This window comes from Scleropages formosus, chromosome 19 (assembly GCF_900964775.1).
Source record: "Scleropages formosus chromosome 19, fSclFor1.1, whole genome shotgun sequence".
NCBI classification, from domain to species: Eukaryota; Metazoa; Chordata; class Actinopteri; order Osteoglossiformes; family Osteoglossidae; genus Scleropages; species Scleropages formosus.
Window position 1 is genome coordinate 12648367 of NC_041824.1, and position 16030 is coordinate 12664396.

The 16030-nt window shown below is 42.7% G+C and overlaps 1 protein-coding gene across 3 annotated transcripts; it reads right to left on the reverse strand.

Moving 5' to 3' along the window:
• Window positions 1-405: 405 nt before the first annotated feature.
• Window positions 406-15026, reverse strand: uba1 (ubiquitin-like modifier activating enzyme 1). Of its 3 annotated transcripts, none has more exons than XM_018760787.2 (26): window positions 14697-15026; window positions 11271-11381; window positions 10607-10665; window positions 10305-10473; window positions 9975-10109; window positions 9397-9503; window positions 9145-9235; window positions 8616-8748; window positions 7947-8044; window positions 7714-7860; window positions 7427-7603; window positions 6495-6602; window positions 6188-6268; window positions 5859-6011; window positions 4115-4280; window positions 3619-3815; window positions 3462-3526; window positions 3125-3320; window positions 2855-2929; window positions 2534-2723; window positions 2238-2326; window positions 1816-1908; window positions 1489-1680; window positions 1137-1238; window positions 942-1042; window positions 406-549 (listed from the first exon to the last, which is right to left on the reverse strand). In XM_018760787.2, exons 2-26 carry the CDS (start codon window positions 11379-11381, stop codon window positions 414-416), a joined length of 3171 nt encoding a protein of 1056 aa, XP_018616303.1. In that variant the 5' UTR covers window positions 14697-15026; the 3' UTR covers window positions 406-413. The 3 variants fall into 3 exon arrangements, with proteins under 3 accessions (XP_018616303.1, XP_018616304.1, XP_018616305.1); XM_018760788.2 differs by lacking the exon at window positions 14697-15026 and adding an exon at window positions 12709-13021; XM_018760789.2 differs by lacking the exon at window positions 14697-15026 and adding an exon at window positions 12935-12957.
• Between the last annotated feature and the right edge of the window lie 1004 nt (window positions 15027-16030).

Below are 16030 nucleotides of genomic sequence, written 5' to 3' on the forward strand. Positions count from 1 at the left end.
TTAACACACTGGAACTTTGCAGTATTGATTTAACAGGTACAGTCAAACAGTTCCATCTTATGCACTGATTAGCTGGAGATTAAGTGGGTCTCCATACGTTCCCTAATAAGATATTACATACTTGCTCTCTTAGCTTTCAACCCATTGCACTAAAACTGTCATATCAGTAGCTGTTAAACCCATCAACCCTTTCCCAATGGATCAAACTGGCTCTGGGAACCTCCAGTTTCTTCCCATCTAACCATTAATAAATTGTTGCCATCACTATTTCCATATCCTATCCATTTCCAGCTTGCCAGATATTCCCTATATACCAAACTATTCTTACCAAGCATCTCACTCTCCTAAACCATTCTCAGCCCCCCCCCCCCCTCCCTTCCCTCCCCACCCACCCACCCACCCACTTCCATCTTTCAGTGGATGGTGTATCTGACGTATGGGACCTCGACATCTTCATCGGTCTCATCATTGCAACACAGTTCAAACACCAGAGCTCGAACGTGCTTTCCCAGCTTCTTCTTGGAAACCTTTGTCACAATCTCCGTCATCCTGTAAGGGACAAGGTTTCTAAGTATACAAACAAGCTCTGCTCCAAATCATGACACCATTTCTTCATTTTTCTTGTAGATATTTTAAGCTACTACATCACTTAAAAAAAAATCCATTAATAAAGCAAATGACTCATTCTGATTAATAATCAGTTTGCTTCCAACCTTAGTCAGAATGCTTTATGAAATTAGCTCAAAATAAATCAAGGTAAACAAATTTTACAAACCATGTGTTGAGGGCAACCAAATACAAGAACAGTCAACAGTAAGCCCAGCACTATCATAATATTCAAATGATTGCTTATAAATTTACACATATTAGATAAATGCCTCCCTGTTGACAGTGCACATCATGCAAATTAACTAGCTGGCATCCCCCAAAATGGCACTCACGGCAGATCAAGTCTCTCTTTCAGTTTAGCGGCTGGCATGAAGAAGGAGTACAGCATGGACACGCCTTGGGATAACATTGTGATCTCCAACTTGTGTTCATTCTGCATGAAGAGAGGAACTGATTTTTAGAGGAAAACAGTTCAACTGCCATCTCATTATGTAGCAAACACATGATTTAGAGGATTGCTGCTGTACCTTGAAGTAGTCGAGGAACTGCCTGAGAGTCATCTCCTCTCCGTTGGGTTGTACACCTTTCACTTCAAAGCGATCCCAAAGTGTCCATTCATTTTCATAGTACTGAGGAGCAGGATATAAAATGAAGGGGGGGAAAAAAAAAAATGCATTAAAGCAGTCGTGAAGGTGAAAAGTCATAACTAAATTGTTAAAGAACAACAAATATTACCTACAGAGCTCTCAAATCTAGGGTTTGACACAAAACAGTTAACTACTTAAACACTTAAATAAAATAGAGACCTCTGTAGGGACTGGACATTCAGTAGAGAATACAACACTTGGAGAACACTTGGACTGAGGGACACTGCTTCACCTTATGACGTGGTGCTGCAATTGGCTCTGAGAAGGCAAAGAAGGGCAAGGCCAGATTCATGAAACCGTTCTTATAGGACTCCAGTCGACGGTGTCCTTGCACAATTTTCAAAAGCTCCAGGCACACCAGACCCACCACTGCTGCTGTTGTTGTGGCAATGGCCGGGATAATCTTGCCAGCTATAAGTTTACTCTGGAAGGAGAACAAGGTGCAAAATGTAATAAGTGCTCATCATAAAGATTTGCTTTAGCATCTACAATCTGTATTAACTCATTTTTGAGTTCATTACTTTACAACTTTTTGTTTAAAAGAGCTAATGAACCTAACCTTGTGCCTGTCTGCAGGGGGGATGTCATAGTTCTCTGCTCTGAGGTTGGAAGCTGCTACGATGAAGTCCATATGAAAATTTGAGTCATCATCCTAAAGTCAAATAGAAAAAGACAAAGGATGTACATAAAAGTTCAAACATTTCTACATCACCTGTTTTCACAGGCCTAATCCAGTTGATGACAAGTCCTTGAAATCAGTGCAGATGGTTCATATGAAAAATATTAACTTACTCATTATTTCTGTTGTCAGAAATAAACTACTTCTGCAAGCTGGAGATACTGAATGTTGTGGGTTTTTAAAAATACATTTAGCTATAACCCCACAATCCTCAAAGAGACCCAAAAAAAAAAAAAAAAAAAAAAAAAAAAAAAAAAAACCACAGTAACTCACAGATTCACACCAGACAAATGGGATTTTACCTTTTCAAAGTCAACAGGGAACAGTTTGAACTCAGATGACACATCTGGGGTGGGGAGCAAGGATTTCAGCTCTTCCAGCCTGGAGTCATCTGTAAGCATGCAGAGTACAGGCTCACAGCTCAGCACACCAGAGTATAATTGTTGATTGGCTCCAGGTACTAATACCAGGTGGAGTACTACAGAAGAAACCTTGCACAGCAAATAATGACCAAGAACAAGGTGAAGAAACTCAGATGGATAAAGTTGACCGTGAAATAGACATAAGGTGCAAAGTCCTTCCTTGATGTCTCTCTTACCCACAGAAGCATTAGCATTCTGTAGCTCCTGGTCGGAGACATGGATTTTAACTCCCGATTTAGGTGTGAAGACGGGCACTTTAACATCCTGGAGCAGCCGGATCACAGCTGCACGATCTGTAGAGCCAGCCAAACCATAAGTCTGTGCAAACAGATTGGCTGCAGCCATGATGTAATCCATATGCAACTCCTAAGGGAGACAAAGGAGGAGGAAGAACAGAAAATGTTTATTACAACACTGCCAAGGAGAAACTTTTTTATATTTTGATGACAGGATGGATTCAGTTAAGAAATCATCATCAGGTGTTTCCATGTACTCACATTACTAGTGCTGAACTCTAGAGGATGAGGACACCTCTTTGGTCCAGACCAAAAGGGAGCCCCAGAGCTGGTGAGCTGAGAAAAACAGGAGACTTTAAAACAGTCCCTTCCACCAAGCTGTCACAACTCCTGTGGTCCACTGACCAGCGTGCTCTGTGTAATACTCAGTGTGACACACAGATACACATGGAAGAATAAACTGAGGCAGGGTAGGTATACTAGAGCAGCATCAGGCATAGATCATGCTCTGACAGCTGAGCCCAGCCTCACCTGGTCTGGAGGGAAGTTGTGCAACAGCTGGCGGATGTTGTTGCTGTACTGGACCTGCCAGTGGTTGCGTGCCCAGGCTACACAGTCCTTCCGGCTGCTGGGGCGGTCTGTCACTAGGCTCCTATATACAGCCTCCAGCACCTCCAACGGTTGAGCCCCTGGCAGCTTCAGCGTGCGTTCCATGAACTTCGGATCTCTGTGAGAGAAAGGAGCAAATCAGTCTTCACAGCTGCCTCATTACTGTATCTCATATCTATACATAATGCTTCTTTAATTCGCTCCCTGGTAAAGCTGATGCCATTACTGGAGACAAAACAAAATGGTAGCAGGGACTTACGTCAAGTACTGCATTGCATTCTCAGCTGGCTGCTTAAACAGACCCTCAAACTCATCACGAGCCCACTAAGGAAGAGAAAAAAATGCCAGGGTGATTGAAGAAATGGCTTATTCAATGAACTCTAAGTGTCCAACAGCACCGTTGGCGAGGTGCCCACCTGCAAGGTATGCTCGATGGCATTGGGGAAATTCTTGAGTGTGCAGATGGGGATGGACTTCTCAGGGGGGTCTTGGCTGGAGCTGTAGGACTCTGTGAGGAAAGGGATGACCACCTGCACATTTCCCTTGGTGCCCAATGTGCCAGACTCCAGGAGTGGTTTGCGGTAATACACACATCTTCGGTCCATATACATACCTGCCAAGTTAAAGAAAGTGAGCGACAGTTCTCACAGCCTTTTGCAGTGAATCTACACAAATAATGAATATATGAAGACACCAGTCCCTTTTTAACTGCTTCAAATATACAGCATTAAAAAAAACACATATGCTTTAATTTCAAACATGGATCTCATGCAGAGCTAAATTTTATATCCCAAAAGGATTGCCCTAACCCTAGTCTGAATACTCTACACGAAGAATGGTAACTGATGTCAGGAAGCAAATACAGAGATCAGCTAAATCACCCAAGTTCCTAAAATTGCTGGTGTCTCTTACGGGCATCAACGTTGTCCAGAGCATTGGCTACACCATGAAGGCCCTCAAAGAACTCATCATCGTAGATCTTCTCTGTATCAGGTCCAACTCTGTTCTGATGACCCGTGATGCGGATGGATGGGTTCATCTGCTTCACTGCAGAGGCTGCTGTCTCACTTTTCATCTTCTGCACTCAGAATTGAGATGGTAGTCAGCAAATGCGCACGCTATGCTATAGATGCATTTTAAAAGTTTGCAAACTCTGGGGAATTACCCAGATTTCTGCATTAAATTCCTCATAAAATGCAGTGTGATCTTCAGCTGCCATAATTACGGACAAGCAACCTGTTTAACAACATAAACTTTACTCCATCCTGTCAATACTGACTATATCATTTAAACATTTACAGTACAGGCTGAAAAACAATATGTGAACCTCTAGGCTAATGACTTCTCTAAAAGCTAACGATGTAGGTGTTCCAATCAGTGAGATGAAATTGGAGGGGTTCTGTCCTATTAAAAAAAGCACAAAGTCTGGTTACCAACAGGGTGCACTTCTCAAGATCTGTTCATATAAATCATAACTCAATTAAAAGAAAAAAAAAAAAAAGAGGACCCTGGAAGAAGAATTCTACGGATGCATAAGGGGCAGCTTGTAGCATGTTAGAGCTGCTTCATTTGGACCCAATGGTGTCAGGTTCAAGGTCTGATCTCCAACTGCAGTACCCAAGGTACTTACATTTACATTTATTTAGCAGACGCTTTTCTCAAAAGCAATTTACAATGGATACTATGTAGCATTACCAGCCCACACACCTTATTCACCAAGGTGACTTGCACTGCTAGATACACTACTTACACTGGGTCACTCAGGTTTAGGTACTTACCCTAAAATTGCTCCAGTAAAATTACTCAGCTGTATAAACGGGTAAATAATTGCAAGTAGCTCAACACTAAGTCGCTTTAACTGACCAAGCTACAGGGAAGATATGATGGAGGTTATTGCTATTCTATCAGTAATTACAAGCTCTCACATACTTTTTTCTCAAGCCTGGACTGTGAGTGTTTACATGATGTATTGAATTTTGGAAGTACAACTGTGTGATACTAGTTTAAGTGGATTGTGTTTGCCCATTACATTCATTTCTTTAGCTAATGATTTTCTCCAAAGCAACTTACAATGGATACTATGTAGTATCATCAGCCCACACACCTTATTCACCAAGGTGACCTCACAATGGGTAAATCATCCATACATCAGTGGAACACACTATCTCGCTGTCAATCACACACTATGGGCAAACCTGAACAGCACATCTTTGGACTGTGGGAGGAAACCAGAGCACCCAGAGGAAACCCACACAGACACGGGGAGAACATGCAAACTCCACACAGACTAAGCAGGGCTCAAACGCATGTCCTCTCACACCACCCAGGTGTTGTGCCACCGTGCTGCTCAGTATTGCAAGTACCACACTGAGTAATTTATGCAGAAATCCACATAATTCTAAAGGGATCTCAAACTTTTTCTTGGAACTGTGATATATGAGAAAATTGGTAATTTGGTTTAAGCATAGCCAATTTAACTGGTTTTACTTTACTGACTTTACTGTATACAGAAGAAAATCCTAGAAGAATATCTGCATAACTAGGTCTGTGACAGCTTAACAGTAAGTCAAGAACATTCCTACTATAACTTGAGAGGAGCGAGTGGTGGAAGATAGAGCTTAGTTTGAAGATACAGACACCCCACAGGCCATCTCACCGTGACATCCCAGGGTCGGAAGAGGAACTGTCGGTTGAGATTGGATTTCTCAATAGTGTCCATGTCTGTGACAATGACCTCCCCATCTCCACAGGCCAAGCCCATCATGGCAAAATTCTTCAGCAGCTCACATCCAATTGCACCTGCTCCCACCTGAAGAAATGGGCATGTTGTCTGGACTTAATGTTTGGTAATGACCTTCATTATTTATTGGACTTCCAGATTCAGTTAAACCACAGATGTCTCTCTAAACACATTTAAATTAGCATCCCTGAATGATTAAAAATTACATAAAATTTCAGCATTCAGAAGTGCTGAAGCTTATTCACCAGGAAATATCGCTGCTTGGCCAACTCGTCCTGCAGCTTGCATCCAAACACAGATATCTGTCCATCATAGCGACAGTTCCTCTGAAAGAGGGAGATGCCAATGAATGAACCATTTGTCCAGCTATTTATAAATAAAATGTGCATTAAAAAGTAAATATTACATTCAGAAGAAATTCAATACTTATCAAATGGGTTGCTGTACAAACTAATACTTTTGTCAACATAAGCTCATAGTTACAGCATCCATGAATGAGGCTGTACCATACAGAATGGATGAGAACGGAAAGCTGTGGAAGGAGCCACTCACCGGAGCACAATCCTCCTCAGTAAGCAAAGCACCTTCAGTTTCAGGCAGACACTCAATGGCATCAAAGTAGAGCCACTGTCGGATGGGCATGAACTTGCCTGTGCAAGCCTGGGGGGGGGGGGGGGGGAATAGGGTGCAAAGAAGCAGCGTTTCTTACTCAGAGGAACAACAGAGAACATGTGCACCTTTCCACAAAAGAAAAATGCTATGCTGAAGTGCCCAGCTGCGCTGCACCACTGTAGTCACTCATAACACAGCATCTAGTCTGAGGGAAAAAGTCTGTTTCTCACATGACACACACAACCACACATTTTTACTTGCATGCAAACTAAAGAGGTTGCAGAAAACTAGTGCCAACTACCCAGGTCACACTAAACTAGCCCTGTTAATGCTGAGTCCTCTGGTAATTAAGGTACATGGCTCTCTAATTCAGTCTCAATGTTTACTCTTAAGGTTTCCAGAAGGCATTAATGACTTCTCACAAACCACATTCAAAAACAATTGATAAGTATGCACTTTAGCAATTTTCTAAATAATTGCATTGTTTTGCACCATTGATAACTACTGCATTACTACCCTTGCTCAAACTCTCAGCCTTATTGACAGAAAATTTACTTGAATTTTGCATAGAGCAAATAACCATATGACATGCACACATTCTTGTGACCAGATATACAGTGCTTTGAGTTTCACATAATATATGGTACAAGGCTGCTGAAAGAAAGACTTCATATTAAACCTGACCACTTTAAGCAATGGAGTATTTAAATGCAAATCTACTACTGAAATCTGACAAGCAGCAAATTAAAAGATAGCTGATAAATTATGTGATGTGCACAAAATAATACATATTCAAAGGGCTGGTGTGAACACAGAAAATTTTATGAATGAGCTATTTAAGTATTTTCAGAAAAACAACCTAATTAACATACCTTCATAACCTCTTGGGCAGCAAGTCCTCCAATGAAGGCATTGAGAGGGGCCAGGTCACCTGCTGCCACATAGGTCAGCTTCTTCAGAAGCTCCTCATCTAGCTGTTCCACCTTGGCACTACCAGCCTGGTTGGCGTTCACATCATTTGCAATGGAAACCAGCTCATCAGCATCTGACTACAAGTGGGAAAAACAGTAGAAATCATTAACAAACAAATTCCACATAATAAGGTACGAGGTGAAGACTGAAGAACTATCATTCTGAAGAAGCAAGTCTGTCCCCATACCTGGTTCCAAGGCTTTGGCTGACGCTTGTGTTTCTTCTCAAAGGCATGCAAAGCTTGAAAGCCCACGTGCAATTGACCGGGGCGATCAAACTTTGCAAAGTCCGTCAGGACAAACTCTGGCTCAGCCATTGAAGCTGACAGCGATTTCTAAAAAGTTGAAAGTTTGGTAAACTCCCTGATCGTACTGTAAGGTTACGCAATACATGCAACCAGAAGAAGTGAGTTGTACTTACAAAGGCTATTTTTTTAGGCATCTTGACCTGAGAAACAATTCCACCTCTTATGTATTCAGAGAAGGAGCTTGTATCACAAATGCTAAAAGTGTAAGGGCCTGGAAACACAAAAAAAATTCAGTGCAAGACTGACATCACAGGTAATGTCATATACATGTGGTATTTGAATTTTATAGCTCAACTTAAGTTATTCACAAATTAAAACTCAGATCAAACTGTACTGTGGTCCATTCACAGCTGAAAGATGTTAAAAAACTAAGGGAAAAAAGGGGCTTAAAAAGACATTCACACAAAAGAGAAACAGCCCTTCCTTGCAAAGTCTAAGAGCACTTGATCATGAGTAAAATCCCTAATTTTAAAGCAACTACAGAATCATTAAGTTCAACACTCAAACAATTGCTCAGTGCTCAAACAAAATGGTAAGAGTTTTGCCAAGCAATGCACCAGTTAGACCAGTTTTAATTTTGGCTGCCTGAAGAAACAATACAACATGGAGTTTAAAAAAGGATGACAACAAAAAAACAACTTGAGTTGCAACCTGAGTACGTACTTTTTCAAGTATGATTTTAGTAAGTGAAAACCAGTGAGATATTTACAGACAGTGTTTGCCACTGAGGAGCAAAAGGACATGGTGAGCGGGTTATGTGGATGGCATAGATTCAGTCTCACCAAGAACTTTGATCTCTATGGGCTGGCAACCATTGAGTTCCGTCATGCCCTGCACCTCTGTGAAGGTGACATAGTCACCAGTCTCAAAGCCATGTCGTGCTTCGTCCAGACATGTCACCAACCCTTGACTGTCCTGAAAGAGAATGGAAAGATTGTAAAGCTGACCAAGACCATTACAAAAAGGAGCACTGCCTGAAAAACATGAAATTGATACCAGCGACATGTATATCAACATGCAGAAATGTCCGTAACAACCTTCCCAGGTATTAATTTTTTTTTAAAAAAAAAATATTTTTCAAGTATCCATACTGCTGAAAACAGTTTAAAAAACTAAGTGGAAACTTTCTGAACCTTACTGAACAATGCAATTGAAAATAGGAAATTCTTTCACAGTAAAATTTTGTGTTAGATTTTGAAGTCTCAAGAGCCAAAAAGCACAGTAGCACAACAAAGCAGTATAAGTAGTCAGCAATAGAGATGTGGCTTCCCTTAAAGAGAAGCACAGCTACTAGAACATGCACAAACTAACCTTGGTGATCATTGAGATCATGGCACTGAGCGGCTGCTCTCCATTGGTGTCATAAACTATCATTTCCTCCCCAAAGTCACAAAACAACTGACTGGAAACAGAAAACAGCAGCATTAAATTCACGTACAGCAGAAATCTTCAGTAAGATGTGCAATATGTATGTGGAGAATTACATTGAAAACAAATGCTATTAATGGAAAAGTATACTTGTAAAATTTAGTGAGCAAGACCAATGTCAAGACTCTCCCTCACCCAAACAGGCCACGCGTATCTGCGATAATGAGCTTGATACCCTTGCTGTGGCACAGGTCCCCGAGACGCAGCTGCTCCTCAAGGTTAGAGTCTGTCAGTATGACTACCTTTACATCAGAAAAAGAGTGAGAAGGTCTTACTGCTGTGGGACAGAGCAAATTCCTTCAGACTTGCTAAATCCTTCTAGCAGCTGTACTGAAATGGTGTTCCTTTTTGACAAGGTGTAAAAAAGTAAATTTAAAAAAAAGGGACAATCTTATAAAGATGGGATTGTAAAGAATTAGATCTGTTAAAGTGGTTGATGTTGGTATGTCAATTAACCGAAATATATCCCATCCTCAGCCCAAACATTAGATGACTACCTTAACGGTAATTAAGCATGGATATGCACCACATACCAACTTAACACCTTTGCAGCAAAACTGACAAAATTCATTCTCTACTAAAGATGTGAATAAAAAGTGGAAGCTGGGAAAAAAACAAAAAATTAAATTTAAGATCAGATGCCCAAAGTCATGCTACAGCAACACTGACAGTATCATTTTCACACTTTATCTCCACCAATCAGCCTCTCTTACCTGGAACTCAGTAAGGTACTCCTCTGTTAAAGCCCCCGTATAGGCAGTCACAGGGACGTAGCTGTTCAGCTCTGCCAAACGGGGCTGACTGACTTCAGCACGGTTCCTTCCCAAGTCTTCTTCACGCAAGTAAAACTGAACAGGCAAGAGGGATGCAGAAGTAAACTAAGGGAATTCCCTGTGTTAGCATTTACCAAAGCAGACTTATCGGTTAAGAAAATGTGGTGAATGACATGACAGAAAATATCAACACCATACACAACTGGATAGAATAACCAAACATAACCACTTCCAATATTCCTGCTTATTTCTATTACAAATTCTGTTTACCTGGGAGGAGAGATCCCGCCACTCAGCAGAGCCTTGGTCATGCAGCGTGACACTCTTGACTCCACCAAGAATGACATTCTTGGCAATCTCTACACCCAGCCCTCTGAGCCCTGAGATGAGCACGTTAGAGCTCTGCATGCGCTTCATAGCATCATGGCCCAGTACATAGCTAAAGAAAGAAAAAACACATTCATTTGGTAAACAATGCTTAAAAAAAATTCAACTGAAGACCAACAGGGGGGAAAAAAAAGGGACAACATTACAGATGTAAAAATACTAAAAAATGGGGTAAAAGGACTTACAGCTGCCGAGAGTACAGGCCTTCATCGATCTCAGCTTCGTTACCATTCTTAGCCATGCCCTAAAAAGGGACAAAGATCTTTCAGCAGCATTCTATGTAACATTCAGGGATTAACTAAGCAAATGGAAGCATAGTACAACTGACTACAGCTACACTGGTGAATAGAAGATTCCTAACCAATGCAAGTGCCATCTCTCTTTTTGCATATACTTTTACACAGCTGAATGTTCAATTCCTTACTAAGCAGTAAAGGAAATGGTCCAGATACTGAGGCAGCTGGTAGTGTAGTGGTTAGAGCTGCTGCCTTTGGATGCAAACGTTGCAGGTTTAAATCCCGCCTCCAGCCATAGTACCCTTAAGGAAGGTACTTCTCTAATTGTAACCTTAACAGTGTAAGTCACTTCGGAGAAAAGGTGTCAGCTAAATGAAAAATTGTAACTTACTCCAGTATAATTATCCAGCTGTATAAACTGACAGATAAATGTAGGTAGTTTAGCATTGAAATTTGCGCTGGAGAAAAGGATCAGCTACATGATAAATGTAAATTTAACTATCCAGTTAACTTTCCTACCCAGTGGGCTAAACAAATGTTTGGATAGAACTAAATGTAAAGCACGATTGCAGCCAGAACTCTGTCAAGCGTGTTTGCGTGCGTTTGTGCTCACGTTGGTAGGGATGTGGGACAGTTCGCTTCTGACTGAGTTGGAGGAGCAGTGGGATCCTGTCGTCTCTGATCCTGACAAGCGTCGCTTCTTGGACAGCGGCGAGCTTGACATCTGCAAAAAAAGAAAAATTCAAGTCATTTTTGCACCCTAAAAACACCATGACCAAAATGCAAATAAGGCCAAAGCCTTCAGCACTGGACAGCTCCATGCAAAAGAGGCAACGTTTGCTTCGGATCATGGTGCATGTTGTCCAGCCCAAGTGGGGAAAGGCGCAACAGGGGCCCTGCAACTCAAGGCCTTGAAAACAACGCTGCAGGTTTAACAACTTCAGCACAATCTCACCAGTCTTATGAATGTGTCGCACCTGTTAAAGTCACTCTTAAGCCATGGTATGTTAGTATCGGGGAATACCACACGCAATACGATATAAAGGACAAAGAAATTCAAAACAATTCTTCGATTCAGCCAGTCGCAATGTATTAATTCGTGTTATAAGACACTTAAGAGCGGCAAATCCTATTATTAGCTAAACACACTAAAAAAAAAAAAAATACCCCACCCTCAACGAGAGCAACAGAACAAGAAAGTTTAGTAACCGCCTCCCAGCAGAGTGACAAAACAAGCCAAGGTGGACAATGGTGGTTACGCTCCATCGACGATCGTGGAGACCGGCGACGGCAGAACGAACGGCACAAAAGTGCTGATTCATTCATTAAAGCTCAGCCTACAGGCCACTGACAGCGGAGGGGCACTTCCGCGAGAACAGAACGCGCATCCCCCCCCCCCCCTTTTTTTTTTTTTTTTGTTTAAACCAGCCGTCCTGAACCCGCAGATTCCGAAAGCGAAAGTCTATCGTAACTGTACCGCCGGCGTCGACCCCGGCCCTGCGGCCAGGCTAAGCGAGCGCACAGTCAATCAATGGGCCCCGGCCCGCGAGCGACTCCACTTCCTAACCGCCCTACTTCCAGCCACGGGGACTAAAAATAACGATTAAAAAAAATGTCCGCGCCGACCTGTTTACTCGAGGAAAAACAGGAAACGAGGCGGTGGGCTGGCTGACAGATCAGACCCCACGTCGATTCGAGTCGCCGAAAGCAATTCTCTATTCATTCTGTGTAGTCGATCCGACCGCAGGCGAGACCCTCCAACCGGCTCATGGCGGACCGTGTACGGTCACTGCTCGGAAGACAGACACACACACACACCCGAATGGACATGACTCGGCATTGCCAGCCCGGCTAGGCCCCATCGGGACGCACCAACCGGCCTCTGCCGTATTTCAACCGTGCCGCTGCAAACCGAGGCTGTTTCAAATTCTCCGCTTAAAAAACACCGTGGATACGGTATGTAACGAAAGAAAGCGAGGAACTGCGAGGCTCCCTTCGTTCTGTCGTGTCGTTTCCTCCGCCGAAGGGCTGACACACGATACAGTCCTTACCAATAATCCCTCTCTGTCCGCTGCCACTGCAAAGCGCTCCTTGCCTTCTGATGGTACGTAGCAGCGCTCCCTCTGCCTTCACGACAAAAATACTGCAACTAACGAAAATGACAACTGAAAAGCTTCGAGTTCGAGTGTGGTTTTAACTTTTAGGCTGTCAAATAGCTCGGGCTACCAGCTACCAGCAGCGGGGACAGGCCAGTCCGCAGGGTGTGAGGATCCTTACAGTAAATGACCGTACAGTCGCGCCGCAGATTCTTTCTCCCTACAGTACCGCAAACGGGAACAAAATCAAAATGGCAGCTTATGATTCAGGGGCGGAGGGGGCTGGACGTCAGAGGCGGGGACGTTGAAACTGAGCCGGAAACGGCGGTCACGTGGCCTGCTCGACGAACTCCCATTGGTCACTGGCAAAGTGTGCCCGCAATGTAGATACCTATATATAATTACGGCATGAAGGGCCGGCATCTGGGTCCACGGCACATAATAGCGCCTGGATCGTATCCACACGAGACGGAAATTCGGTAACTTTATGCATGCTCTGCAAATGTAATTAAAATTCTTTTCATTTTTGCACTTAAACCCACCAGAAACAACCATCCAAGACATAATGGAGTTTCCTTTAGTCATTGCTAGAAACACAGACTGATAGAGCAAAGCTAGATTATAGTCTTTTACATATTATAAATCACAGAGAAAGATAAATCCAGCTAGTTTTACAGAAACGGTCAGCAAAACCTGTTTTCGCAGTTAAGCTTTTTGTCCCTAAGCTTACGTGACGAAGTTATGACTCATTTATTTAATAGTACATGACCTACTTCGTTTGATGCTGAAGGCAGCGCAGAGATGAAAGACTTGGATCTGAATCTCAAGAATGCATTTTCAAGCCCCACTCTTACACTAGTACAGTTGAAAAGGATTCCCTTTTACCATAAATAGTAAAAAAACAAGCGCTATATACACGAACGACAAATACTATGTCCGAAGTCCGAATAAAAGAATCAACGAAGCAACAATTAAAAATGACGCGAAAACCGCAACTATTCTGAAGCCTGCAGAATGAAAGGTGTCACTGCTCGGTGTTGACAGAACAGTTATTCGCACTTTTGTTTTTGTCCACACATCTCACGTTTCAGTCCTAAGTTTCAAGCAGACCTGTGCAGAGCGAGTAAACCAAGGACTAGTTAGTAATAGTAACACGAGCGCCCCACGGCTGTTCAGCAACCGCACACAAAGCATTTTGTGCAGAAAGAGCATCGCCTGAACAATCAATGTCCACACACGATCAGATGTGTTTTTTTTTTTTGTGGAAGGATTGTTCGTTATGACAAAGCCGCGCCACAAAGCCATTCTGTCCTCCTCTCTCTGAGAGTAACAGGCTGGAGGGAACGTGCCAGTTCTGTTAGGCGGCTGTCAAGGAGACTCGCTCCCGACCCGTACTGTACAAACCGTGGATCATCATGGCAAAAAAAGGCCCATACCATTGGCATTGCTAGCCCATCGTCATTCGCCAAAGCAATGTTACAAAACAGCCGAGCTCTCGACAAAAAACCCATCTAAAACTCAACATTCAAAGCAATTCCGGGCGATCACGAACACACAGTCCAGCTATTAGTAAAAATATTACCCCGAAGCGAGGGTCCATGCTTCACAATAACGGAGCCTGAAGTGGGGGGAAAGCCGATTTCATTACGACTACTACTAGAGTTAAGTCAAATTTTCCTAATTCTATCCACGCTAGTATCTCCAGATCCCTTGATTGTGCCGAATGTTAAGCCGCGTTACTGGTAGGTTGACGAATAGAACGACGAGCTAACGAGCAGCGGCGGGGGTGGATCTTACTGCTAGCGATGTCGAGCCAAGAAGAGCTACGAGCTATCGGCTAACAAACTCCTTCGCACTATTGATAAGAGTACTTTCGCCATCCGTTCAAATGGGCCTTCCCGATGCAAAGCGAACGAGTATTTTAATCGTATGCAAGAACTCACCACATCCAATATTATTCAGGCCGTTTCCACGGTATTAAAAACAAAACAAAATCCTTCTCTGGAAAAATGAAACTGCGCAAACAAAGCACTTCTATCTCCCGAGTGTAAAAGTTAACCAGCTAATCAAACTAGTAAGCCAGTTAGGTATATCGTCAACGTGGCGGGAGCTAGATGACTCTGTTTTCACACTCGGGAGAAGAAGGAGTGCTTCTTGAGCTACTATTTCAGGGGCCACAGCTAATCTAGCTACGCTACCTTATTCTGTACAAAACTCTTAAGGAAAAAAGAAGAAAGCGGACTACCAACATGTGCATATTGAAAAGGACATGGGTAGGGAACGGCATCAAATTCACGAAAATGGGGGGGATGTGTAGAAAAACACTCTCTCCGAGACACTAAAACTTTTAATATAGGCGGAATTCCAACATTTTGTAGAAAATAAAAATAATTAAATGTTTATTTAGTGATTCGTGGTAAAATTTGAACCAGTTCATTAAAACAGAAAATATTAAAATTATACAATCCCCCTTCCTGGTACATTGACTTGATTGGGCCCGGCGGGTGCAAGTAGCGCTAAGGTTAATGGGAGTTAGAGTTTTTTAGACGTTCCGACGCTCGACGTTAATGTACGTATTTATAACATGTGCAACCAATGCACGAAGGGAACTTTCCGGAACGCAATGACGGTGTGTATGATAATATGGGGTGACGAAATCCACACAATCTTAGGCGTTGCACGGCTGTTTTTACATCCATGATCGATGAACTTGTGTTTTTCAGGTAGATTTCGACTGGGGCATAAACTCAGAAGTCCCCCAGATCATCTCTTTCTTATTTTGACACAAAACGTATTAGTTGATCCGATAATACGATGCACACACGCACCCACCAGAGAGCCATTGTCAGCATTAACTATTTTACAGAGCATCCCATCCATCCATTTCTGTACCTAGTGCTGAGCTACTCCAATGGAGGTCGTAGTGACCTTCACCTTGCAGGTTAGAAAAAAAAAACACTTGATGAAGATCTGATGAAACCTGTCTGAGATGTGAGTACATGGAAGGATACTCACTACATGCATTTCACCATGACCAGATAAGATGTTCCACACATCTTTGGAATGTTAGAAGTGACACATGAAAACAAAGGATGAAAATACACATCTCCACATTAACAGTTGTGGTTAAAGTCACACATTGATGGAAGATTGCTTTAAATACTTTTACACCAGGTATATTTTCTTTCTGGGGGCGCAGTGGCTTTGGCCAGGTCCTGCTCTCTGGTGGATCTGGGGTTTGAGTCCAGCTTGGGGTGCCTTGTAATGGACTGGCGTC